The sequence below is a fragment of the Aspergillus piperis genome, assembly GCF_003184755.1.
Source record: "Aspergillus piperis CBS 112811 unplaced genomic scaffold BO85scaffold_3, whole genome shotgun sequence".
Lineage (NCBI taxonomy): Eukaryota > Fungi > Ascomycota > Eurotiomycetes > Eurotiales > Aspergillaceae > Aspergillus > Aspergillus piperis.
The window spans coordinates 1,959,577-1,984,212 of record NW_020291593.1 but is presented as its reverse complement, the minus strand read 5'-3'; the positions used below and the strand labels follow the sequence as shown (position 1 = coordinate 1,984,212).

At 50.9% G+C, this 24,636-nt stretch overlaps 8 protein-coding genes across 8 annotated transcripts; 3 read left to right on the top strand and 5 right to left on the bottom strand.

Moving 5' to 3' along the window:
* Positions 1-607: 607 nt before the first annotated feature.
* On the top strand, positions 608-6,972 carry BO85DRAFT_365271 (UV-damaged DNA binding protein; the record flags this gene model as incomplete). The annotated part of the gene is made up of 12 exons (XM_025655733.1): positions 608-1,193; positions 1,262-3,168; positions 3,224-3,670; positions 3,739-3,993; positions 4,787-4,929; positions 4,986-5,027; positions 5,151-5,816; positions 5,871-5,961; positions 6,011-6,100; positions 6,156-6,250; positions 6,317-6,634; positions 6,687-6,972. The coding sequence occupies 12 exons, from the start codon at positions 608-610 to the stop codon at positions 6,970-6,972; spliced, it is 4,926 nt and encodes a 1,641-aa protein (XP_025519355.1).
* Positions 6,973-7,437: 465 nt separating this feature from the next.
* On the bottom strand, positions 7,438-9,081 carry BO85DRAFT_446587 (FAD synthase). The gene has a single exon (XM_025659538.1). It carries the CDS (start codon positions 8,705-8,707, stop codon positions 7,814-7,816), a length of 894 nt encoding a protein of 297 aa, XP_025519354.1. The 5' UTR covers positions 8,708-9,081; the 3' UTR covers positions 7,438-7,813.
* A 138-nt stretch (positions 9,082-9,219) lies between these two features.
* Positions 9,220-10,287, bottom strand: BO85DRAFT_517606 (uncharacterized protein). Its single transcript, XM_025664920.1, has 3 exons — positions 10,172-10,287; positions 10,073-10,116; positions 9,220-9,989 (listed from the first exon to the last, which is right to left on the bottom strand). Exons 1-3 carry the CDS (start codon positions 10,232-10,234, stop codon positions 9,458-9,460), a joined length of 639 nt encoding a protein of 212 aa, XP_025519353.1. The 5' UTR covers positions 10,235-10,287; the 3' UTR covers positions 9,220-9,457.
* Positions 10,288-10,424: 137 nt separating this feature from the next.
* dbp4 (RNA-dependent ATPase HCA4) lies at positions 10,425-13,138 on the top strand. Its single transcript, XM_025659537.1, has one exon. The coding sequence runs from the start codon at positions 10,508-10,510 to the stop codon at positions 12,917-12,919; it is 2,412 nt and encodes an 803-aa protein (XP_025519352.1). The 5' UTR covers positions 10,425-10,507; the 3' UTR covers positions 12,920-13,138.
* Positions 13,139-13,278: 140 nt separating this feature from the next.
* BO85DRAFT_391299 (amino acid permease) lies at positions 13,279-15,552 on the top strand (the record flags this gene model as incomplete). The annotated part of the gene is made up of 7 exons (XM_025656801.1): positions 13,279-13,570; positions 13,643-14,020; positions 14,073-14,274; positions 14,323-14,364; positions 14,421-14,569; positions 14,620-15,084; positions 15,153-15,552. Coding segments are annotated over exons 2-7 (1,617 nt in total), but the record flags the coding sequence as incomplete, so codon positions are not given.
* A 190-nt stretch (positions 15,553-15,742) lies between these two features.
* BO85DRAFT_196366 (histone acetyltransferase Gcn5) lies at positions 15,743-17,183 on the bottom strand. Its single transcript, XM_025654479.1, has 2 exons — positions 17,062-17,183; positions 15,743-16,967 (listed from the first exon to the last, which is right to left on the bottom strand). The coding sequence occupies exon 2, from the start codon at positions 16,837-16,839 to the stop codon at positions 15,862-15,864; it is 978 nt and encodes a 325-aa protein (XP_025519350.1). The 5' UTR covers positions 16,840-16,967; positions 17,062-17,183; the 3' UTR covers positions 15,743-15,861.
* Positions 17,184-17,794: 611 nt separating this feature from the next.
* BO85DRAFT_517602 (high affinity methionine permease) lies at positions 17,795-20,067 on the bottom strand (the record flags this gene model as incomplete). Its single annotated transcript, XM_025664919.1, has 9 exons — positions 17,795-18,093; positions 18,169-18,421; positions 18,471-18,607; positions 18,663-18,931; positions 18,986-19,172; positions 19,220-19,295; positions 19,343-19,438; positions 19,494-19,733; positions 19,809-20,067. The coding sequence occupies 9 exons, from the start codon at positions 20,065-20,067 to the stop codon at positions 17,859-17,861; spliced, it is 1,752 nt and encodes a 583-aa protein (XP_025519349.1). The 3' UTR covers positions 17,795-17,858.
* An 860-nt stretch (positions 20,068-20,927) lies between these two features.
* On the bottom strand, positions 20,928-23,707 carry BO85DRAFT_196287 (aromatic amino acid ammonia-lyase). Its single transcript, XM_025654478.1, has 4 exons — positions 23,500-23,707; positions 23,213-23,428; positions 23,033-23,133; positions 20,928-22,980 (listed from the first exon to the last, which is right to left on the bottom strand). The coding sequence occupies exons 2-4, from the start codon at positions 23,329-23,331 to the stop codon at positions 21,065-21,067; spliced, it is 2,136 nt and encodes a 711-aa protein (XP_025519348.1). The 5' UTR covers positions 23,332-23,428; positions 23,500-23,707; the 3' UTR covers positions 20,928-21,064.
* Positions 23,708-24,636: the final 929 nt, after the last annotated feature.

The following is a 24,636-nucleotide window of genomic DNA, read 5'->3' as shown; positions in this document are numbered from 1 at the left end:
CCTCTCTTCAAATACAACCACTCTCTTCTCTTCTCCTCAGAGCGAGGGAGAAAAATAAAATGAGATGCAGCAAATATTCCCACTGAATAAATAAATAAACAGGAGCTTGGAGAAATAAATACATTTCGCTTTTTTTTTTGACCGCTACGCACGGCAGTTCGTTCGTTTTCCCCGCAGTGGGCGAAAAAGCTGGACTGGGATCATCATCACGACGACGACGACGCTACGCAAAACCTCGGTACCATAGCTATACTTATACTGCATTTATTATAGGAATTGATAAATATTCTGCTGCGGAGATGGCTTACGTGGTGCCGATTCATCGGGCGAGTAGCATTCGGAATGCGCTCAAGTTGCATTTCTTGAATGCGGAGGAGGAGACTTTGGTTGTTGCGTTGGTGGTCCCCTTTGCCTTTCCTTTCCTATCCCTTTGCTTTGCTTGTTCGCAATGCTTGGTGATTTTTTTCATGTAGGAGTGAGGGATGTGTTTGCTGATTGGTGTTGTGTGTGTTGGAATTATAGAAAGGCGAATCGTCTCGAGATATACTCCCTTACGCCGGAAGGGCTGAACCTGGCAGCGTCATGTTCTCTCTTCGCAAAGGTTACTATGCTAGCTCGGCTTCCTGCGCCTGCGAACTCGCCTACGGATCATTTGTTTGTCGGGACGGATCGATACACTTATTGCACGTTATCGTGGGATGGGGAGAGGAACCAGATCCGGACGGAGAGGAACTATGTTGATATATCTGATCCTTCGTCGCGGGAGGCGCAGACGGGGAATCGGTGCTTGATTGATCCTAGCGGACGGTTTATGACGCTCGAGGTGTATGAGGGCGTGATCGCTGTTGTGCCGATTGTGCAGTTGCCCAGTAAGAAGAGGGGGAGACAGGTTGCTCCGCCTTCGGGACCGGATGCGCCTCGGGTCGGGGAGTTGGGCGAGCCGACGACGGCGCGAATTGATGAGCTGTTTGTGCGCTCGTCTGCCTTCTTGCATGTTCAGTCGGGGCCGCCTAGGTTGGCGTTGCTGTATGAGGATAACCAGAAGAAAGTGAGGCTCAAGGTTCGCGCGTTGCATTATAGTGCGGCGACGTCGAGTACAGGGGCCGATGCGGCGTTTGAGGAGTCGCTGGATGGGTTCTCGCAGGAATTGGACCTCGGAGCGTCGCATCTGATACCGGTTCCGGCGCCTTTAGGTTTGTGGTTCTCTTGTTGTGGTTCGTTGTTGCCTTTGGAATGATGCTGATCTGTTTGTCATATGCAGGTGGCTTGCTTGTTCTGGGAGAGACGTCCATCAAGTATGTTGATACGGACAGTAACGAGATTGTGTCGCGTCCCTTGGATGAAGCGACAATTTTCGTGGCTTGGGAGCAGGTAGATAGTCAGAGATGGCTTCTAGCTGATGATTATGGAAGACTGTTTTTCCTGATGCTAGTCCTGGATTCTAACAACCAAGTACAATCGTGGAAGCTGGATCACTTAGGGAATACGGCTAGAGCTTCAGTGCTGATATACCTCGGCGGCGGAGTTATCTTCGTAGGATCTCACCAAGGGGATTCGCAAGTTCTTCGAATCGGCAATGGCTCGTTGGAGGTCATCCAGACGCTCTCCAATATCGCACCCATCCTTGATTTCACCATCATGGACCTTGGAAACCGTACCAGTGAGAGCCAGACACATGAGTTTTCTTCAGGCCAGGCTCGCATTGTGACTGGTTCGGGCGCCTTTGATGATGGAACCCTTAGAAGTGTCCGCAGTGGTGTCGGCATGGAAGAGCTCGGTGTGCTTGGTGAGATGGAGCTCATTACGGACTTGTTCGGACTGCAGCTTGCGACAAAGGGTGGATACTTGGACACTCTTCTCGTTACCTTTGTCGATGAGACACGAGTTTTTCAGTTCAATTTTGATGGCGAGGTTGAAGAGTTGGACAGCTTTCTTGGTCTCAGCCTTTCAGAGAACACACTCCTCTCTATGAACCTTCCTGGAGGAAGAATCTTGCAAGTCACCGAACAGAGAGTACTCATCGCCGATATTGAAGGCGGCATGGTCACCAATGAATGGACCCCGCCAGACCGATTAGTGATCACTTCTGCTTCTGCCAACAATGATTCGATTGTTCTTGTCAGCGGCGGCCAGATTCTGACAGTCTTCGATATCAACAATGATGTTCGGGTTGTGGCTCAGAAGGATTTCGGAGCAGACAGCCAGATCTCAGGAGTCACGGTGCCCTTATCTTCGGCTGGGGTCTGTATCGTTGGCTTCCCTCAATTAGCGAAGGTCTCGGTTTTGGACCTTGGCCGGCTATCGGAGCTTCATACAACGTCGTTGGGCCCGGCTGGTGAAGCATTCCCACGATCAGTACTCGTCGCCGACGTCCTTGCGAATAGCCCCTCTACCCTCTTCATTTCGATGGCAGATGGCAGCGTCATCACTTATGCCTTCGACGCCAGTGACTACTCACTGACCGGGATGAACCGGCTCATACTTGGGTCTGAGCAGCCTACCTTCAAAAAGTTGCCTCGCGGCGATGGATTGTATAATGTCTTCGCCACATGCGAGAACCCCAGCTTGATATACGGCTCCGAAGGCCGCATCATCTACTCTGCGGTCAATTCGGAGGGTGCATCTCGGGTATGCCACTTCAACTCGGAGGCATATCCTGGTTCGATTGCCGTGGCCACCAAACACGACTTGAAGATTGCTCTTGTGGACAAGGAGAGGACAACACAGATCCAGACGCTTCCTATGGGCGAAACTGCCCGTAGGGTTGCATATTCGCCCTCTGAAAAGGCTTTTGGTATCGGTACCATCGAGCGCAAATTGAAGGACGGAGCTGAGATGGTCCAAAGTCGGTTTGTGCTAGCTGATGAGATTATGTTCCGTCGTCTCGACGCCTTTGGTCTTCGACCGGAGGAGCTGGTTGAGAGCGTCATTCGTGCGGAGTTTTCTGCGGGTAAGGATGAGAATGGTCGCGACGTATTCAAAGATCGGTTCGTTGTTGGCACAGCATACCTGGATGATGAGAATGAAGAGTCAATCCGAGGCCGGATCTTAGTCTTCGAGATTGACAACGGTCGGAAATTGACTAAAGTCGCCGAGTTGCCTGTCAAGGGTGCATGCCGCGCGCTGGCTATGCTAGGAGAGAAGATTGTGGCCGCTCTTGTGAAAACGGTAAGCTTCTGGATATCTTCGGCTGTGCTCCTTCCACAAAGCTCATATGGTTCAGGTCGTCATCTATGGGGTGGTGAACAACGACTTTGGTGCGATGAAGCTCGAGAAGTTGGCCAGCTACCGCACATCGACCGCCCCCGTCGACGTCACCGTAACGGGTAACGTGATTGCCGTCGCCGACCTTATGAAGAGTGTATGCCTGGTGGAGTACAGTGAAGGCGAGAATGGAATGCCGGATAGCTTGACAGAAGTCGCTCGTCATTTCCAGACCGTTTGGGCCACTGGCGTTGCCTGTATTGCCAAGGATACATTCCTGGAAACTGACGCTGAAGGTAACTTAATTGTCCTTCGACGCAATCTGACCGGTGTGGAGGAAGACGACAAGCGCAGACTGGAGGTAACAGGGGAGATCTCGTTGGGTGAGATGGTCAACCGCATCCGACCGGTCAATATTCAACAATTGGCGAGTGTGACGGTCACCCCGAGGGCTTTTCTGGGCACAGTATGAATCCCATCCCAACCGCTTGAGTGCTGAACACCTATGACTAACACATATGATTTCCCTAACAGGTGGAAGGCTCCATCTATCTCTTTGCTATCATCAACCCAGAGCATCAGGACTTCTTGATGCGTCTGCAGGCAACCATGGCGGGCAAGGTCGAGTCGCTGGGGAACATTCCATTCAATGAGTTCCGTGGTTTCCGCAGCATGGTGCGAGAGGCGAAAGAGCCGTATCGCTTTGTGGATGGCGAGCTGATTGAGAGGTTCCTGACCTGCGAGCCGAGTCTCCAGGAAGAAATTGTGGACTCGGTGGGCATGATGAACGTTGATGAAGTAAAGATTATGATAGAAGCCTTGCGCAGGCTACATTGAGTGTGGCAGCTAGGATCTGAAGAGAAATAATGATTAGTTATGGTAAGATGAGGTTCGCAACTTGCACTGCCGTATCTGCACATGTTCATTGCTATGCTTTGCAGCACCACTTTCTTGGACTTGGAATAACTAACCTGCATCACATCAAAGGCTCGGCAGCGATGTGTGAATCACACAGAGACCTTGGTGACCATGATCCGGACCAACAACCCCCCGCTTCATAAGGCTTTAACTTATTCCTCTACTAGCTTGTTAAACAGTCGTGCTCCAGCGGATCTTTCCAACTCTATACTTGACCCGCCTGACTGTGATCCACCAGAACAGCTACAGACCCGCAAATCTCCGCTTAGAAGTGCGAATGAAACGAAAGGGAATGAAAACTGTGTTGCAGTCCGGACTTCATCTCGCACAATCCAGAGTGGATTCTTGGTCTATACTGTTTGCTCCGCTGTCGGGTCCATAACCCCGCGTAGATCTATTCTTGATAGAATTCTTGTTCTCTTCCGCATCTCTAATCCTTCCCGTAACCGGATAGCTATAACCCGTCTCATCCTATACCAGCCATCAAAGTATTCCCAATAGGCATGGCCAACATGAACCATTCAGTCTTTGATGACCAGAACGGGTCTGGTAACCCAGGATACGTCCAGGTTCCTGACGCGTCATTTCATCGACTCCGCCGGAAGGAAAGTGGTGCCTTCAATGCTCCTGCCCAGAGTGGCTTCCACTCAACACACTCTTCCAGAAAGGCAGTTGCTACGAACATCGACCTTCTATCGATGTCGACCCCTCTTCATCCTTCTTCAGCTCCCACATCATCTTCACCGTGTTCCAGTCATTCGTTGCGTACTGGCTTACTCCCATCTTCCCTAGCTACTCTATTATCGTGTATGTTATGTTATCTGGGGGTTTGGATCTTGCTTCCTATCTAACTGCCGCTACAGATCCCAACTCCCCCGATCCACACGGCTATTCTGCTGGTTCAAGTAAGTGTTAATCCCTGTTGGTCTGAAGCAACCTATCTTGTGTCGACGTCCATCTCATTACCTGCCTTTTTGGTGCTCAAACCCAACATCACTAACAATTACTGCAGAGATTGACTCGCATAGATACGGCACCATGCATACTGCTGTTTCTGAATCCGCTCAGGCTCCTGATACTCGTGGACTGTCCACTCTGCTTGGGGGCTTGAACATCCAGGGTCAGCGTCCCGGGGCCAAGTACAATGGTCTCAAGAGCAACATGCCGCTAGCTGTGCCTCCTTATAATCCCCTTGTTCTTCTCCCCAATGGAGCTTTCTTCGGTGGTCTTCCTTATGATCAGAACCCGTATCTACCCCCCACTGGCATCTATCCGGGCTTAGCTTCCCCATGCCCAGTGGTTCCCAGCCCTGCAGGAGACTTCTACCATGGAGCCACCCCGAACCTGGAAGGCCCTGGACTGCCTAGCTATGGTTATAACAGCTTTCCCCAGTCGGGACCTGCATGTCTACCTTTCCAGATGATGAAGACTCCTACTGGATACATCCTTCAGGATCTGGAAAGCCTAACCCAGCAAGATCCGCCGATTCCACGGGCTGTGCCTGCTATGTGGACTAACCCTTCTGAACTGACCCTTGCCAAGTGCCTGGAAAACCGGGAGGGCATTACCAACGTCTACATTCGAGGCTTTCTTCCAGAGACTACGGATGAGATGCTGCATGCCTATGCCTCTCGCTTTGGAAAGATAGATCGATGCAAAGCAATTGTGGACTTGGATACAGGCCTTTGCAAAGGGTATGCAAGAGCCTGTTCCACGGCTGATGAGATATATGCTGACTGCACTCATAGGTTCGGCTTTGTTCAGTACTACAACTTTGAGTCTTGTGAAAACTGTATTCGCGGTTTCTTCTATCTTGGCTACCAGGCTAGCTTTGCTCAGGTATAGTTCAGGTTACCAGTCATCATACCATTGAAACTAACAATTCCAGAAATCTCGCAACTCCCGTCTCAAGGACCTTGAAGACAAGTCATCCACTAACATCTATTGTACCAACATTCCGATTGAGTGGACAGAGGCCGTAAGCAGCAAGCTCTAATAAGGAACCATCCAAATAAAGTTGACCATAACTACAGGATCTCCGTCATCACTTTGAGCCGTACCATGTCATCTCGGAGAAGATCAGCCGTGACGAGAAGACTGGAGTGAGCAAGGAAGTTGGATTTGCCCGGTGAGTAGTTGTTACCGAAACACTCGGATGAAAGGTATGAACCTTGGACTGATGACCTCGTACTAGGTTTGAATCCCGTGAAATCGCTGAAAAAGTCCTGTCTGAATATCATAATGCGGTTGCCAAAGACGGTGTGAAGTTGCTTCTTCGCTTCGCCGACACTAAGGCCCAGAAACTTCTCAAGCAGCAGAGTAACGAGCGCCGCGCCTATCGTGCTGGCGAATACAATTATTCGGTCGAGGTAGTTCAGGGTTCCACTCCATCGCCTTCTATTAACCGTCTTCAGCAGACTGCATCTCACCTCAGCCCCAATTCGCAGGGTAGCTATGTGTCACCTGTTGGCATGGGCGCAGCTTGGACTCCTGCTACATCCATCTCCCCATCGTATGCACTCATGAATTTAACCCCGTTCGGGCTCTACTGACAGGACAAGCAGGTATTTGGCGAAGAGTCAGGCTAGCAACATGAGGTTCAACTCGTGGACTTCCCGCAATGGACCAGGAGGTCTGGAGAATACACCTTTGTATCGTGGACGACGTGGAGTGTGGAATGAAAATTCCTCGGGCTCTTCCTCCAAGGCCAATTTCGCCACTCCCACCGCGTCCTGCGTTGAATCTCGTTCCGAACGATCCAGCCCTCGTAAGGAGATTAAGGCAGGATCCTTGTCTCCGATTTCCTCTCGCAGGGAGGTTATTGTGACTTCGCCTCGGTCGGTTGTCTAAGTGATGCTTGGATTGCAGCACCGTGGAATCGAAGTGCCCCAAGTCCTCCATACGTACGCATCCTCTCTCTTCCTAATGTTTCCTTCAAACACCAAGTGTTGCAACTCTCAGGAGCGACTTTTGGTATTTGCAGGGGTCGCCTTTTTGCCCTTCCATGAAGCATCTTCGACGAACACAGCAGGCTGTCCAGCTAACTGTCAGAGCCCGCATATCTTACAATGGTGCATGGTTGACTAACATATGATTTTGTTTCCCCCTTTTAAACTGTTGCCCATTTCGAAGTTTTGTGCTGATTTCGAGCTTTTGTAGGTTGTATGGGTTTTGTTATCTGTTCTTGATTTCTTGATGACACCAGTGATTCTATGATTCGCAGAGTGATGCCGATTTAAAGGTCTGTATCTGTTACCGCTGGACCCTGGAGGCCAAAGGTTTGCGGCGAGAGGGAATTCACAGGTTGGGAGGACATAAGTGGTACTTTAGCATTTGCCTAGCCATGCATGTTTAGCTCTTAGCATCAAGTTATCAGCGCAGTCTACAATTTGTCAATGGAAAAGCGTTATGCAACTGCGACCATCACGGTGCCGAATGTAAGCCAAACAAGTTGAAGACATGCAGCCAGTGTATGCATCTATCGGGATAGTAATGGTGAAACACGAGAGAAGAGAGTGAAACGCTCAGGAGTGACATGCGGGGAAACACATCGGTATTGGAGGGGAGGCAAAGAGTACATAGGGTCTGACTCCAAAACAGGTCTATACACGGAGAAGGGAGCATTGAGCGGACGACGAGTATCCTCGACTCAGACAACAGCCAAAACCAACATCGACACTACCACAGACAATCAATTGCGTCCCAACCGCTCCTCCAAATCCTCCGTCAACTCATAAGCCGGCTTATACCGCCCCTCCTCCACCCCCTCCCCAGCATCCTCACCATCCACCTCGACCCTCAACTTCGGATTCGGATGCGTATCCGCAGTACCCCCCAAACTCGTATACCCTCTATCATAAAGCCCACAATACCTCAACCCCAAATGGCGAATAAAGGCCCAAATCTCCGCATAATGCCAATCAATGACAGGATGCACGCGCACAAAATCCGGCCAGCCACTATCCGTGCGATCGAAATGGGTCAATTTGGCACCATGAGGATCCGTCCGTCTCGTTCCAACAAAAATCGCTTTCACTCCCGGGTTGACGAACAGGTAATCCTCAAAGGTGGATTTGATTGTTGAGCGCGGCGGGTCCGTCGTGTACTTGAGTACGTTGAGATGGTATGCGCGGGCGGACCATTGGACGAATTCCTCGACGTCTGGGAAGGGGTCCGGCGGGAGGGCGTAGATCGCGGGGATGGAGGTGAGGCCGCCGTCTTCGGGGGCGGGGTGGGGGTGGAGGCTGGCGAGGAAGAGAACGAGGAGCACGAGACAGTCTTTGCCGCCGTTGTAGGAGAGGGAGAGCTCGTTGAGAGGGTACCGGTGGAGGGCGGTGGAGATGACGTTGAGGGAGGTGCGGGTTTGATGTTGGACTTTGGCCAGGAGGGAGTCGGCGGGGTGGGATTCGGAGAGGAAGGTGTGGATTTTGGTGTGGCAGTGGGTGATTATGCTGGATAGGGAGGGAGTTGTTGAGGGTGGGAATGTGTTTGTGGTGGTTGTTGTGTCTGTGGTTGAGGTTGTTGGTGGTGGTGTTGATGTGGTGGTGGGAAGGCCATTGGGGGTGGGTGGTATTGAGTCGGTCATGGTGGGTAATTGATTGATAGATTGTCGTTGTGGGAGAGTGTTGATATGTATGTATATATATATGGCGAGAAAAGGAAGAAGGGAAGGGAAGGAGTGAGGTTGAGGTGGTTGAAGTAGTACTAGTTAGTAGCTAGGGTATGGAGTGGATGCGATGACTCGCGGGGGGGAAAGAGAGGGATTGATGTAAGCCGGTTGGCTGTGTGGTTTATCTGTCGGTAAAGGGTCCGAGGTGCAACGCAAGGGTGGATGTCTTTTTATCGGACGAGAAAGGTAAAGATAAGAGGGACAATTATATAGGGATGAGACACATGCAATTCCAAACAATTCTCAAAAATGCAGCTCTCAGACACGACGGATGATTGCGGAGAGGCCACATGAACCCGAGCGATGGAGGGGAAGATAATAAAAAAGGCGCTGGAATGTTCTTTCTGCCCCGCATCTGCCTTGACCGCTTTCTTATCGCGGCTGATATTATTACTTCTATGCAGGAAATCAAGTAAACAGCAGAGTTTATATTCGAGTGGATGGCATTGCATGTCAAGACTAGCTTAAGGGCTATGGTAATGTAACAGCAGCTACTAATTATCAATGGTATGAAAGAACAGTAGTGGTAAATAGCAATATAATCATGGTGATGTTATAAACACCAGTCCGTCCCGGGTGCAAATATATCCGCTCAACGCCAGTTGACCAAGTTGAAATACTTCTACCACTGCAAGTCTTGCAGGCAACTGGCACACCTGCCCAGTCTTACCCCAATACCTTCATCTTCTTTTTCTTCTTCTTGTCCCCATCCTTCTTCACCCCCTTCTGCCAATCTCGCCAGCTGCCTATGCGCTCTTCACGGCTATCTTCCCACGCTTTATCCTGGTCCCGTTTCCGCTTCCGCGCCTCCAACTCCTCTTCTTCCTTGCGCCTCTCCCGACCTTCTTCCTGAAGCTTGGCCTTGGCTTGTCTTCGCCGCCGTGCCTCCTCTTCTAAGAGTACCTGCACTGTCTTTTGGCGCCATTCTTTCTTAAATTCGTCTGTCTTTAACTCTTCCGAGTCTAGCGAGTACTTGTGTTCGCGGATCAAAAGTCGTCGCGCGTCCGCGATACATTCGTCTAAGTATGTGCGCGACTTTTCGTCCATAAGCGCCGTGTGCGCTTTCTTGAGGCGATCAAAAGCATCGGGGGCGGCCGGATTCTTCGTCTTATCGGGGTGGATGAGAAGGGACTTTTTGCGGTACTGGACTTTAATGTCGGATTCGGGGACACCTGGTTGGAGATCAAGGACCGCGTAACTGATAGAATATTCCGTCCGTCAGCCTCTTCATAGGTCTATAGCAGCATGCAGTGTAGGTATAATAGGTGGCCGGTAACTCACGCGTCTAAGGAGAACGCCTTCCGAATGCGGTCAATTTCTGCATCCTGTCTAAAGTTAGTCTGGGTGTCATTGTAGTGGAAATGTTCCGAGGCAGCATACCTTGACAAAGTCAGAGGCTTCACGCTCAAGCGCGTCCAAAGCATCTTGCTCATCGTCGGCCATGGTGACAGAGGTTGGGGAGTGAATGAAGGAATTCGCCGGGTCGGGACTGTCGCATGGCTGCTGAAAGGCACACGCCGATAAGCGCCGTCTTATCGCGGCGATGAGTCAGCAGGAACCCGCGAGGTTAAACTCCGAAGAGAAAAAAGTTGCTTCACCGCCCGCGCCTTTCTTCGAGATTCGCTTTCTCTCCCCAGCAACCAGTCCACTTTCGTTTTGTCTGCTTTCCTTCGTTGGTGCTCATTAACGTGAGTATTTTATCTGGACGAGCCCATCATGGCTCCGATGAACGGCTCCCGCAATGGCAAACACTCAAAGGCTCAGCGCGGCGGTAACCTCAAGCGCAAGCGTGTCCAAGAAGATTTGAACTCTCTCATCAAAAGGGTCGAAGATTTGGATGTCAAGGAAACCATCGGACAATTCACCGATCTGCCTTTGTCTGAACCCACCGCGTCCGGACTTGCCTCGTCTCACTACAAAACCTTGACCGATATTCAGTCCCGTGCGATCAGCCATGCGCTCAAGGGCCGCGATATTCTTGGTGCCGCAAAGACGGGAAGCGGCAAAACGCTGGCCTTCCTGATACCCATCCTGGAAAACCTATACCGCAAGCAGTGGTCGGAGCACGATGGATTGGGTGCTCTGGTCCTGTCTCCTACCCGCGAACTCGCGATTCAGATCTTCGAAGTCCTCCGTAAAGTCGGTCGCTATCACACGTTCTCCGCCGGTCTGGTTATTGGTGGGAAGAGTCTGCGGGAGGAGCAAGAGAGGTTGGGACGGATGAATATTCTGGTGTGTACGCCTGGTCGTATGTTGCAGCACTTGGATCAGACTTCGTTCTTTGAGACGCACAACCTGCAGATGCTCGTGTTGGATGAGGCGGATCGCATTCTGGATATGGGTTTCCAAAAGACGGTGGACGCCATTATCGGTCATCTTCCGAAGGAGCGCCAGACGTTACTTTTCAGTGCTACACAGACGAAGAAGGTGTCGGACTTGGCTCGACTGAGCTTGCAGGACCCCGAATATGTGGCTGTTCATGAAACGGCCTCCTCCGCGACGCCGTCCAAGCTTCAGCAACACTACGTCGTTACGCCCCTTCCACAGAAACTCGATGTTCTCTGGAGTTTTATTCGCAGCAACTTGAAGTCCAAGACGATCGTGTTCCTGTCGTCAGGAAAGCAGGTGCGCTTTGTCTACGAATCCTTCCGTCACATGCAACCCGGTATCCCGTTGATGCACCTCCACGGACGGCAGAAGCAGGGTGGTCGACTCGACATTACAACCAAATTCTCATCGGCGCAACATGCGGTTCTGTTCGCCACTGATGTTGCTGCACGTGGTCTGGATTTCCCGGCCGTCGACTGGGTTATCCAGCTTGACTGTCCCGAAGACGCTGATACCTACATTCACCGTGTTGGTCGTACAGCAAGATACGAGCGCGATGGTCGTGCCGTGCTCTTCCTGGATCCTAGTGAGGAGAAGGGCATGTTGAAGCGTCTGGAGCAGAAGAAGGTTCAGGTCGAACGCATCAACATCAAGGCCAACAAGCAACAGAGCATCAAAGATCAGCTGCAGAATATGTGCTTCAAGGACCCCGAGTTGAAGTACCTGGGCCAGAAGGCCTTCATCTCCTACGCCAAGTCGGTCTACGTTCAGAAGGACAAGGAAATCTTCAACATCAAGGAGCTGAAGTTGGATGAGTTTGCGGGTAGCATGGGTCTTCCTGGTGCACCCCGCATCAAGTTCATCAAGGGTGACGATACCAAGGAGCGGAAGAACGCGCCCCGTGCTACGGCATACCTTTCCAGCGATGACGAGTCTGGCGAAGAGGGCGAGAAGAAGAAGACCAAGAAGGATGAGACGCAGGTGCGCACGAAGTATGATCGCATGTTCGAGCGTCGGAACCAGGACGTGTTGGCCGACCATTACCACAAGCTTATCAACGATGACGGCACGATTGTGGAGACAAACCAGGCTACTGCCGATGCGGATGAGGATGACGACTTCCTGTCCGTCAAGCGTCGCTTCGCGGCCGGAGACAAGGACCTGGATGTCGCAGGATCTAGCTCCGAGGATGAGGAGGATGCAGAGGACGGAACGGAGAAGAAGGGACCCAAGGTGGTACACCTTGATGGCAAGGATGCCCTGGTCATCGACTCTAAACGTCGTGAGAAGCTGCTCAAGTCGAAGAAGAAGTTGCTCAAGTTCAAGGGCAAGGGTACCAAGCTTATCTACGATGATGAAGGCAACGCCCATGAGATCTACGAAATGGAGGATGAAGAACAGTTCAAGGCCAAGGGCGACGCCAAGGAGCAGCAGGCGAAGTTCCTGGCGGAGGAGGCGGAGCGCACTCGGCAAGCGGATCTGGAGGACAAGGAAGTCGCCAAGCAGAAGAAGCGCGAGAAGAAGGAGAAGCGCAAGGCCCGCGAGCGCGAGCTTCTTGCCATGGAGGAAGAAGGAGTGGATTTGGTCCAGATTCCGTACAAGGAGGGCGGGCTCGCCTCAGACGAAGACGAGGAAGTCCTCCGGCCCAGCAAGAAGGCGCGGGTTTCCTTTGCAGACGAAGCGAGCGAGGAGGAGCCCAAACCCAAGAAGGCCAAGAAGTCTCAACCGGCTGGCAAAGCACCGGAGCAGATCGAGACTCTGGAAGATCTGGAGTCGCTGGCTGCGGGCTTGCTGGGGTGATTTTGAAGTGTATACATTATTATGTCTTTGGTGGATATATCCCTTTCTGTCTCAGTTTTCTTTCATTGTTCATCAGCGGAGAGTGTCAAAAGTTTATGAGATTCCGGCAGCATAGCCATGTACATAGCACGATACAATCATCCTTGGGGGAATTTTCTTGACTGATTGAATGAATGTGGTGATATGTAGTGAATATAATAGATCAAAGCTGCCTCTTTGTAGTTTGTACTATGTATGGTTAAAGTTAGCCGAGCGGGTGGAGAACCCCAGGCGGCAGTCGGCAAACCGTCTCTTCATCCCCAAAGGATTCCCTCGCCCTTCCATTCGTTGTACGTAACACCAATCGAGCACGCCATCCGCTAAAGAGCAAATTTTCAGCGTCAGGATGTGATGGCGACATGAGTGTCGTTCGCGGGGATGCACTCTTCCCTTTGATAACATCTATTTCGTTCATGCGTGCCATGCAGACACTACTGCTAGTATCTACAACTTAGATCACTAGTAGTTTCCAGCTGCCACTTTTGACGGCCGACTTTTGAGCTTCTCCACGGTGGATCACGTGGTGTCTCTCCTCCCAGTCTCCAACACTTGCCTAATCGGGAAGAGCTCAACTATAAGGCTGAGATTGACTGGTTCAAATCTCAATCATCGGTGAGTCTCGGCATACTTCCGATATCTCTCGATGCAGAACAACCCAGCTAAGCTAACATGGCCCCCTCTTAGCGTCTAGACCACCATCACCATGGGTGTTCATGACATCGAAAAGCAACGCCCTATGGCTCCTGGCGAGCCCATGGCTGAGCGTAATGCCAAGGACCCCAGCACCTTAGCTACCGATTATCTGGAGCCAGAGATTCCATATATCAATGCGAATAAGCTGGCCCGGAAGCTCTCTCCCCGCCAGGTGCAGATGATCGCCATCGGCGGCACCATTGGTACGGGGCTGTTCCTGGGAACGGGTAAGGCGCTGGCCACCGGTGGGCCGGCGTCGATGCTGATCTCGTATACCATCTGTGGTGTCATTGTGTTTATTACCATGTTGTCGCTGGGTGAGATGGCGGCGTTTATCCCTGTTGCGGGTTCGTTTTGTACTTTTGCTGGGTGAGTAGTTGGTCTTGAGGTTGTCAATGATGGCATGCTGATAAGGAACTAGTCGCTTTGTTGATGATGCTCTGGGCTTTGCTCTGACCTGGAACTACTGGTTCAATGATGCGGTGTCGACGGCGTCGGATATTATTGCGCTTCAGTTGCTGCTGGAGTATTGGACGGATAATTTCCCGGGATGGGCAATAAGCTTGATATTTTTGGTCGTGGTTATTGCGCTGAATATGCTGTCGGTCAAGGTTTATGGCGAGGTTTGTTACCGCTATCTAATGTGTTTTCATATACTGACTGTCTATCAGGTTGAATACTGGCTTAGTCTTCTCAAGGTGGTGACTATCATCGTATGTTTCCCCCTACTTCTACCAAATTTTTTACAACATACTAAATCAAATGCTAGATCTTCATCATCCTCGGCATCGTCGTCAACTGCGGCGCAAACACCCAGCATAAATACATCGGCAACAAGTACTTCTACACCGGCGAAGCCCCCTTCGTCGGAGGCATCGGCGGCTTCGCCTCTGTCTTCGTCACAGCCTCTTTCGCCTAGTACGTTACCCTCCCCCATTCAAACAACATCCGTACTAACAACTCCACAGCGGCGGCACCGAATCCATTGCCATCACCGCCGGTGAAACCAAAGACCCGGCCAAGAACCTCCCCCGAGTCGTCCGCAACGTCTTCTGGCGCATCATCCTCTTCTACATCGTCTCCATCGTCCTCATCGGTCTGGACGTCCCCTACAACTACCCGAACCTATCCTCCGAAACCACCGCGACCAGCCCCTTCACCATCGTCTTCGTCGAAGCCGGCAGTGCTGTGGCCGGCAGCTTCATCAACGCCGTGATCATGACCAGCGTCATCTCCGCCGCCAACCACGCCCTCTTCGCTGGTTCCCGTCTTCTCTACACCCTCGCCGTAGACGGCTACGCGCCACGATTCTTCGGCCACCTGAACCGCTTCCAAGTCCCCTGGGTAGCAGTCCTCGCCACCTCCGTCATCAGTGGACTCTGCTTCGGAGCGAGCTACATTGGCGCAGGCCAACTATGGTCATGGCTGCAGAAGTATGCCCATCCCCACCCACCCCATTCCATTCCATCCTAGTAATAAATACTCATGTTACTATGTACAGTATCGTCGGTGTCTCCAATCAACTCTCCTGGACTTTCATCGGCCTCGCCTCCCTACGCTTCCGCGCCGCCATCCGCAAACAGAACCTGGAACATCTCCTCCCGTACAAGAACTGGACGTATCCCGTGGGACCGATTCTCGCTATCGTCTTGAATGTCGTTCTGATTCTGGTGCAGGGTTGGTCCTGCTTTAGTCCGCATTTCAAGGCCGTGGACTTCGTCTCGTATTATATTGAGTTGCCGATCATGTTGGTCATGTTTTTGGTGTGGAAGTTGGTTAAGAGGACCAAGTTGGTCAAGTTGGAGGTTATGGATTTGGTTACGGATCGGTGGAATTTGGAGGTTGTGGGGGGAAGAGAAGTTGAGGAGGATGATGGGGTGGGTAGTAGTAATGGAGATGGGGATGGAGGGTTCAGGAGTGAGAAGGGGGTGGTAGGGAAGGTGAAGAGGGTCGGGATGTGGTTGTTTTTGTGATTATCCAATTTATTTATTTGTTTATTGATGGTATTGTTGGTTCGTTAGATCGGAGGAGGATGCTAGGTCCTCTGTGTAATAGATAATGATTATGATGACTATTGTATCTAACAAGATGCTTAAAGAACCAGAGCTTAAACTAACTCCGATACCCACATCACGACCAAGCAATAGTCCCAACACCGTAGTAACAAGACAACCAAAGATTCTCTCACACCAAACCCATCAATCAATCAATCAATCAAGCAACCCCTCCCACCCACTCATCTCCCCCAACACCCTCCTCACAAACCTCTCCAACCCCCCAGCACACTTAACATACACCGTGCCCTGCTCATTGAACAACCTACAATTCTCCAACACCAACTTCAAATCCCTCATCAACTGCTCCGGACCCTCATACTCATCCCTCTCCAACTTCTCCTCCATGGTCCCCAAATCCATCGGCTGCTCAATCACCTCATAATACTCCGGCACTTCGTCCCTACTCACGGGACTCAGAAACGGCCACGCCTGCTTATGATTCCTGATCTCGTTAAGGAACCGTCGCATCTCATTGAACTGGGGTCCGTGGCGGCGGTGTTCGCGCGAGAAATCGTCCATGCTTGGCGACCAGCCCGTTGCGAGAATAGCGGGGATAGAGAGGGGATTGGTTATGGGTGTGATTTTCACTTTCCATTGTTTAGGAGGTGCATGCACGATATGGTTCTTGCTTAGTGCGCGCATCTTCGCCAAGACCGTTTCTTTTTGCTTCAGTAGCATTCTCCCCGCCTCTAGATACCGGATCTTAGGCAGCATCGAACACTGCATTAGTGTCCCGCCTTCGTAGTCCTTGATATACCCCATCCAGGTTGCCTTCGGCAGGGTGATATCCTTGGTGAATCCCTGTTTTTGGAAATATCCTGTCGCGTAGTTGTCCGCGTACGTGAGAAAATGCATGACTGGCCCTGTGGCGCGCACATAGTCCTTTAGATGCGCCATGAGGTGTGCGCCGTACCCTTTTACTTGTTGGTGGGAGGTTACAGCGCAGAAGACTATTTCGGCGAATTGCCGTGTGCGAAACTCGCGGAAGGTGATGCCGCCGAGAACTTCTGGGGTTCCGGAGCCTTCATGGGGGTGACATTGTTGTTGTTGTTGTTGTTGTTGTTGTTTGATGATGGCGAGGGAGAGGTGGGTGCGGTCGAAGACGAGTCGGGTGATGTAGTCTTTGGGCATTTTGGGGAGTTGTTTTTGGAAGAGACATTTTAGCCCCGTGAGGATTATGGTGCTTTGGGGGTGGGAGTCGTTGTTCACCACGACGTAGGAGATTTCGTGGTTGCGTTCTTCGTTGATGGAGGGCTGGGCTATGTTATTCCATACTGCGTAGTACTATTGGGGGTATATATATATGTGGGAGGTGGGCGTGGGTCTAATGGTAAGTAAGTAGTAGTGACTCACCTTTTCTGGAAATGGGATGATCTGCAGGGATGTTGATGCTGCCTCTTTATCTCTGTCCGTGGACTCATCGTGTATATGCACATGAACGCTTTTGGTCTTTTTGGTTTCCCGGGCGGTGGTGGTATCTGGTTCTTCGATCGCGGTTCGCTTTATGCCGCTTGAGGCTGGGGAAGCCGATTGCGATGTGGGGGTGCCCATTGCTAGTAAATAGTATGTAGTCGGATATTATTTCCGATAAGTAAAAGTATTGATTTGTATATATGACTGCAATTCTGTGGAACGGTTCAACCCTGTTCTTCTCTATAATGTTGGGATGCTCTCTGTAGAGAGAGTGTTGCGGGCGCGTCCGAGAGCGGGTTGCAGCTTAGCCTCGTCAGTTGAAGATGACTTGTTGGGATTGAATGGTTGTTATAGCACAATAGGATATATGGGAATTGATATGATGTTCATAGGAACCTAGTTCAGTGAGAGTGTGTCGTCTGACGATGATCTGAGCGAAATAGAGCCAGGGATATAACATTACTGGCCAGGAGTCGGTGGTTGCAGCTCTCCAACTGGACAATGGAAGAGGACGAACACAGAGGCTGGCACATGATACATCATGTGATGGCAGAATACAAATGTCGAATACGTTTGTGTTGATTGGCCACACGCTCATAATTAGCTATCGCGATATCATACTCCATAAGTAGAAGGTGTCAACTAAGACATACATCAGTACAAGTCGTTAATTCCTGAACAAAAACTCATTTTTTACACCATAATTCTACAACACTAAGCAAAGTACCCCTTCCTGCTTAAGCTGTTTCCTCTGTCTTCGTTACAATCTCAGTAGTATGATGTCTCCTCCTCACTCTTCCTGAAGCATCATGCTCCCGATCCCATTCCTCCACCTGCGCCTTTGGCACCCTGACCAACTTATGCGCAGTCGCATCACCCCCGACATGGATAATCGTCTGACGAAGCTCGTAACCGCCTACCCGGGGGAGGATCTTGACCCAGAGGTAATAGTAGACTCCGCAAGCGGCGATACTATCGATGTGATATGTTATTAGCGATGCCGTTCCAAAATGATGAGACTGCAGGGGCTGTCAAACGGTAACTCACATTGCAATACCCACAACACAGTACGTCGCGTACCAGAAGCTGACGTCTCCACCGTCTGCTCCGGTGGACGGGGGGTACCATGGCGCAACGAGCATATACAGACTCGAGAGAATGGCAAAGTAGACGGATATAGTCCAGGCTCGGTAGCCGGATGGAGGGAAGTTGAGTCGCTGCCGCCGGTGTCGAGTGATGAGGATACCTATTGCCAGAAGGAAGTTGAAAGCGTTGGAGGGATAGATGCTCAAGTCGACGACTAATTTATAAATTAGGTAAGTGCGAACCGGTAGTAGGCAGGTACGTACTGAAGTTGAAGGCATCTCCAGCCGGAGGCGCGATAATCATGATGACTGTGAGTGCCCACTTGAGGAAGTAGGGCCCTAGGGGCGTTCCAAATGGACGAGTAGAAGTCCAGAATTCCGTAAAGGGAAGAACACCCTGTCTGTACGAGACACATGTTAGAACGACACCTGCTGATTTGATGGAATATGACATACCGTCCACACTCTCGCAACATACGGGACTGACCGATCAGCACAGCCAGAAGATTGCCCAGCGCGCTGAGACAGACCAAGACGTTTAGAGCCCTAGAAGCCCCTGATGTGCCAAAGACCTTTTCGAAGAAGAGACTCGCTGCTGTGACATTCGAATTCAGGATCTCCTCCTTGCTCGCAGCGGAGAAGTAGGCAATGTTGGCGAGGATGTAGAGCACGGCTGTAAGAAAGAGAGCAACAGGGGCACTCCAGCGAAGGGTCTTGACAGGATCCTATGATATAACCCGTTAGTGCAGTAACAACAGACACGAAGAATAGTCACCTACCTTAACCTCATTGACAACGTTGCAAGCATTCTCGTACCCGGCATACGAGAACATCACCTTGACCAAAGCATTGGTGGCACCGTACACCGATGCGCCAGAGGTTCCTGAGAAAGCATCACGGAAGTTGACCAAGGGGTCTTTCACTGGGGTATGACCTCCCAGGACGACGAGGCCAGCGATACCAATACTGCTTCGTCAGTCTCAATGAACTAGAGAGATGCTTAGTACACGTACAATATCAAAGTGACTAGCTTGACGACACCGATGGCATTGGCCACCCAAAGAGACCATTTCGTGTTGAAAGCCAGCACTGGCATAATCAGTCCAGTCCATAAATCCTCCCAGGGCAGAACATACTCAGCACGGCCACGGTGTATGCCGCCACAGCAACACCTTTTTCTTTCCATGCAGTTGTATTCGCGTCCGCAAGCTTGAACAGATATTCGGCAAGTACTGTAGTACAACCCACATTAGCTCTGAACATACACTGGCTGATGAGACATCATACCAACAGCATTACTGCTACTGAATGAGAACAGCACAGTCTGCATCGCAAAGACCGTCGGGAAGAAGTAGCGTGGTCTAGGATACGCCTGCTCCAGATATACGACTTCCGAGCCAGACCGACTGGGAAAATATGACACGAATTCCATGTACACGGAGAGCATGCTCGCCGCCATGAAGAAGCCGATGACCCAGTAGAAGAGACTCAGACCGACAGATCCGGCACCGTCGAGAACAGTAGATGCTTGATACGAGCATTTAGCATTGTCGTCCACACCCAAAGCTCAACTGGCCTCGGAAAGATGGCAGGAGTACTCACGCGTCGAAAAAACACCTGTTCCAATCATTTTACTCAAGTTCAGGAAAATAACCGTCACCGCACCTACGGAGTATCCCAGAGGTGACTTTGACTCGATTGGAGCACCACTCGCCTCCTGGTACGTGCGCTTGGAGGAGTTAGCACCCCCATCAACCGTATATTGTAGATTGCCATCGTCGATAACACTGAGGGTGTCGCTAGCCTGCTCCGAGGTCGCGCCCGCTTCCTCTGCTTTCGTTGTGAAGGGTAAGAAACCCATCGTGCAGGAGTATGTGTCGGAAAGTCAAATCTCCGCTCGTAAACAACCATATCCTAGACATACCCTGCAGCTCTAATATAGCTCTCTCAACGTCAGCGGACCTGGAACGTTGAGGTGGTACATGCACGATGCTCATTGCGGGATGCAATGGCGTGATTCTTGCCGGCGATTATCATGCATGCTTGGGGTGAAGATGACATGATAAGCTGGATGAGGTGCTTGATTAGCTTCCGATTTGCGGGGAAGAAGGGGCAATGTTAGTATTATGTATCTCGGTCCCTGTGGTTGGACAGCAAGAGTGTACCTGCTTTTATGATGGTGTTGAATGTGAGAACTATATCTGCATTTGTAACTTGGTTGAGATCAAGACGAACCATGGTTGCAAATTGGCTGACCTTGGTGATAGCATGAGAGTATTTGCTTAACTGCCGAGGTACATCACAGTAATGTTGAAAAAAGAAAATAAGAAGATGCTAGTCCAGTAGCTGGTATCAAGCGTGCCGAGAGAGGAGGAGATGGATGGAGAGAGGAGGGCGATTGCACGATTGCCGGCAGCGATGACAGCATCTGGCCCGGCCCCCGTGCAGCCACTAAATCTGCCCAGGTGTGGCCATCTCGACTTATTCTTTGCCGGTTGGCATCTGTCAGGCTGCATTAATCTGCTCCGATCGGCGCGATAACAGACGTCTGTTTTTCTTTGTCCGGGTTTCTCGTAACGTGCCATAGTGCAGGTATTTGCCTCATGTTGCCAATCCAAAGGTAGTAGTCAACCATCGCTCGCCATTCTTCTGTGCCACTCAATGCTTCATAGATAACGCTAGATGGGAACAATATTCTGTAAGATCAATTCAACAGATGCTAGGATAATATGACATGATAAAATAGACAGAAAGAAAAACAAAGTAACTACTACCGTCGATACTTGCAGGGCATGCTCGTATATTCTAGATAGCCATTAGCTAACCCCTATGCCTCTTCTAATCGATGCGCATATTGCCTACTTGACAAAGCAGTAAGGGCACTGCGCCATGTCCTGCTCCGCATCCCGGATACACTCCACCGCTACCGTATACAAAGATCCGCGGCGAATGGCATCATACGCGATGCCAACCACGTCGCCCATCGTAGGGAGAGGCGGTGGCGTCGCTTCGCCATCCGGTGCCTTGGCTGAATCGCTTGGGCGCCAGAGTGTGCCCTCGACTATGAAGGGAAGCTTTAAGGTCTGTCGAACAAATGTATACATCTTCCGCGACGCCGCCCCAAGGTAAGGGGTGGCATCTGGACACCTACAATATGCCTCACGTGTCTCGCGATATGTCTCAGCCGCCTGAGAGCCTAGGGTATCAATCCATGATTGGATAATGCCTGGGGAGGAAGTGCTTGGTGGCAATGCCGTCATGAAAATAGGCAGAATCGCGCGAGCGGCTTGATGAAATCGACTGCACGAGTCAACGGACTGTAGCTGTTCCACTTGCTTGGCAAAGGCATCCCAGGCTTCCTTGGAGAGAGCCAGGAGGTTCCTGCTGGGCACAGCGTGAACTTGGAAGCTGTGGCTGAACAATTTCATAAAGTCCTGTTCTAGAGTTCGCATGAATTGGATATTGATCACACGGAGGTCGAGAGCCTGGCAGATAGCCACGAGATGGGCAGCTGCCATTTGCGACAAGACTGCAACCGCGTCCAAGGTGTAGCGACTCGATATTAGTGCGAGCGAGTTCAAGGCCTGATTTCCCATTTCGGCTGTCTGGACGTGGCTCCCGATAGGATTTGCGAGGAATCCTAGCTCCGACTGTAGCGCAGCGATCATGATATCTACACCTTTGAACGTGAACGACACGCTAGGCTCGTCGGCAGACAAATTAGGAGGTAACCCATTGTTCTTGGATGCATCAATCAGCTCAGTGCATTGCGCGTAGAGCATACGGCCCATGGATTGAACGGCCAGCCTGGTCTTCTCCATGGCGCTCGTGACTGACTTCGCTTGGAAATTGCCACCGTGTAGGATGCGAGCATCATCACCAGCCGTATCAATGAGTGGGTTGTCCGTTACCGAATTCAGCTCCGTCGAGATCTGCTGATATGCGAGCTCCAAGTCTTCAAGAAGCGGACCCATCCATTGCGCAGATGTGCGAATTGAGTACCGATCTTGTCGTAGGCTTCCCTGTCCGAATCCATCTCCGTCATTGAGCAATTTCGAGTTGGAAAGAAAGTTCCACAGGTTACTGGCAGCTGTCGTTTGTCCGGGATGAGGTCGAACTCTGGCGAAAAACGGATCGAAGCTTTCGCTAGTACCGTGCAGGGCTTCGACACTCATTGCTGCAAGGATTTGACTCAAAGCAGCGAGGCCAAGCGTTTCATGTAAAGCCAGGCCACCCACGGCTGCAGAGGTCGCCGTTCCGTTCACGATTGCCAGGCCTTCTTTCGCATCCAGGCAGACAACTGGAATTGAACTCTCTTTGAGGGCGACATCAGCCCCTTTGACTTGGCAATCGGAGTTTTGACCACGCTTCCAAACACGGATAGATGGGTGCCCTTGCATCGCTCCGCCGATGTACGATAGTGGGCTGAGATCACCAGAGGCAGATATACTGCCTCTCAGCGGAACTCGGGGCGTGATATGTTGCTCGATCATCTGGAGCAGCACGTCCAAGACGGACTGCCGGATGCCGGAATATCCTGAAGCAAGGCAGTTCAATCGGATAATCATGGTTGCTCGGGTCCAAGACTCCGGCATGATGGTCGCGGAAGTTGGGTCGTCCAGGGGCAGGATATCCTCTTCCTGCTTCTCTGCAAGGACCGGGCTTGATCCGTCTAATTTAACACCAGCCTGGAGCATCTGCAGTAAATTCTCTTGGAGCTTCTTAACGGCATCGGTTGTTGTATCGGCACTACCACCGAAGCCCGTATTGACGCCTATAGCATGTGAATATCCATCCACTGATGCAACGGAAAAGCAAGGGCTAACCGTAAATTAGCTCCCCGTCCGCCAAATGTTTCCTCAACACCGCTTCCGACCGCTGCACTTGCTTGCGGGTGTTTTGTGAAAGCGAGACGCGTTTTCCATATCTAACAGCGTGTTAGCGGCCCAACAACAGCTTCCAGATTTCCCCAACTGCATGGAGCATAACAAGAAATGACGGCGTACCGTGCACCAGCCACGACGGTGGCCAAGTCCAGAGTTTTGCCATCCAGATCGCGCCCAATATCGTTGGAGGAGAGGGCGTTGTTAAGGGCGGTCCAATGGTGGATAAGCAGCGTATTCATTTTTCTGACACCAGAGAAAATGTCCTTAGTACTCAGAGAGATATTGAGGACGCGCTGGTTGAGTTCTAGAGAGTCGGGCCAGCGCTTTGAATATATACTATTGGAGGTTACACGTCAGATGGAACACGTCGATTCCATAAATTGGAAGGGGTTTGCCGATTACCTTACCACAAGGAGCTCCCCACAGACACATTCCAGTGCTATGCGCGTCTGATTCACCGAGAAGAAAAGTGATAACAACGCTGTCATACAAGGGAGATCAGATTGAGAAGTTGTGATACACGATCTAGATAGCTGGAAACGTGGACATATAATCATCACGGATCGGCAATAGATCTCCGGCCCGTGGGAGCAAATTGTAAGAGGGATTTCAGACGCGCGTGGCAGTGTGGTGTTGGCGCCATCCCTGCAACCCAGCCAGGAACAGTCTGCAGTTGTGCTCCAAACAGACAAAGACTGGACGTCGTCATAGGCTTCTTAGCCTATAATATACAAGTGCGACATGGATTGTTGGGCCTGGACTACCGCACGGTCCCTGAAGTTCGGGAGCCTGGCTTAGAAGCCAGACCAACAAAAACCTGAGCTGATTTGAACCGTGCAGTTAATGTAGATAGAAGAATGGTGGTCGCCAAAGATAGGTCGTCCAGTAGATTCGACAGCCTAAACAAGTATCAGTGAGAAGTTATGCGCGGCGTAGCTGAAGTGTTCCGCAAGACGCGTGCAGATGACAAGCGATAGAGAACCCATTGGTCACAGAATGTCGCAGCCATAGAACAATCCACCTTCTGCAGTCCCACCATATAATCATCATCATCATCATCATCATCACCATCATGATCGTCGTCGTCGGAGATATAACCAATGATGGCATTACCTCAAGTAGAAGAACACGCATGCTGAATAAATGCATTCTTCAACTTCAACCAAAAGGAAGATAAAGTTACCGAAAGGTGGAACAGAACCGCCTTCCCGGTCCCGTGATGGCGATAGGGAAAGATAATTTAGCGAGTAGTAGTACTGGAAGTAGCGGATGATCTAGACCTCCAACTAACATGCCACGTCCTTACTTCAGCTTGCTCCAATCGAGATTCTTAAACCAAGTTTCTACAGACGAACCCACTCGGTCATGCCTTGTTCTTATAGGTTATTGGTCTCGCGACTGTAGCACACTGTGCAACCCTACTGTGAACCTCAGCCATGGAGTGTGGCGATCGGATATGCTTCATTTTGCATCATTTGGCAGACATGTATAGAGATCAATCGAGAAGAAAAAAAAAATATCTTCAGTGATTTCATTATCTGGGA

Bases quoted from the DNA above. Each gene is read 5' to 3' on its own strand.
- BO85DRAFT_446587 (XM_025659538.1), bottom strand. From the start codon at position 8,707: ATGACCGACTCAATACCACCCACCCCCAATGGCCTTCCCACCACCACA.
- BO85DRAFT_517606 (XM_025664920.1), bottom strand. From the start codon at position 10,234: ATGGCCGACGATGAGCAAGATGCTTTGGACGCGCTTGAGCGTGAAGCC. The intron at 10,117-10,171 runs GTATGCTGCCTC...AACTTTAGACAG, and splicing joins AAGCCTCTGACTTTGTCAAG to GATGCAGAAATTGACCGCAT. The intron at 9,990-10,072 runs GTGAGTTACCGG...ATATTCTATCAG, and splicing joins AAGGCGTTCTCCTTAGACGC to TTACGCGGTCCTTGATCTCC.
- dbp4 (XM_025659537.1), top strand. From the start codon at position 10,508: ATGGCTCCGATGAACGGCTCCCGCAATGGCAAACACTCAAAGGCTCAG.
- BO85DRAFT_196366 (XM_025654479.1), bottom strand. From the start codon at position 16,839: ATGCCCAAAGACTACATCACCCGACTCGTCTTCGACCGCACCCACCTC.
- BO85DRAFT_196287 (XM_025654478.1), bottom strand. From the start codon at position 23,331: ATGAATACGCTGCTTATCCACCATTGGACCGCCCTTAACAACGCCCTC. The intron at 23,134-23,212 runs GTACGCCGTCAT...ACACGCTGTTAG, and splicing joins ACCGTCGTGGCTGGTGCACG to ATATGGAAAACGCGTCTCGC. The intron at 22,981-23,032 runs GTTAGCCCTTGC...CACATGCTATAG, and splicing joins GGACGGGGAGCTAATTTACG to GCGTCAATACGGGCTTCGGT.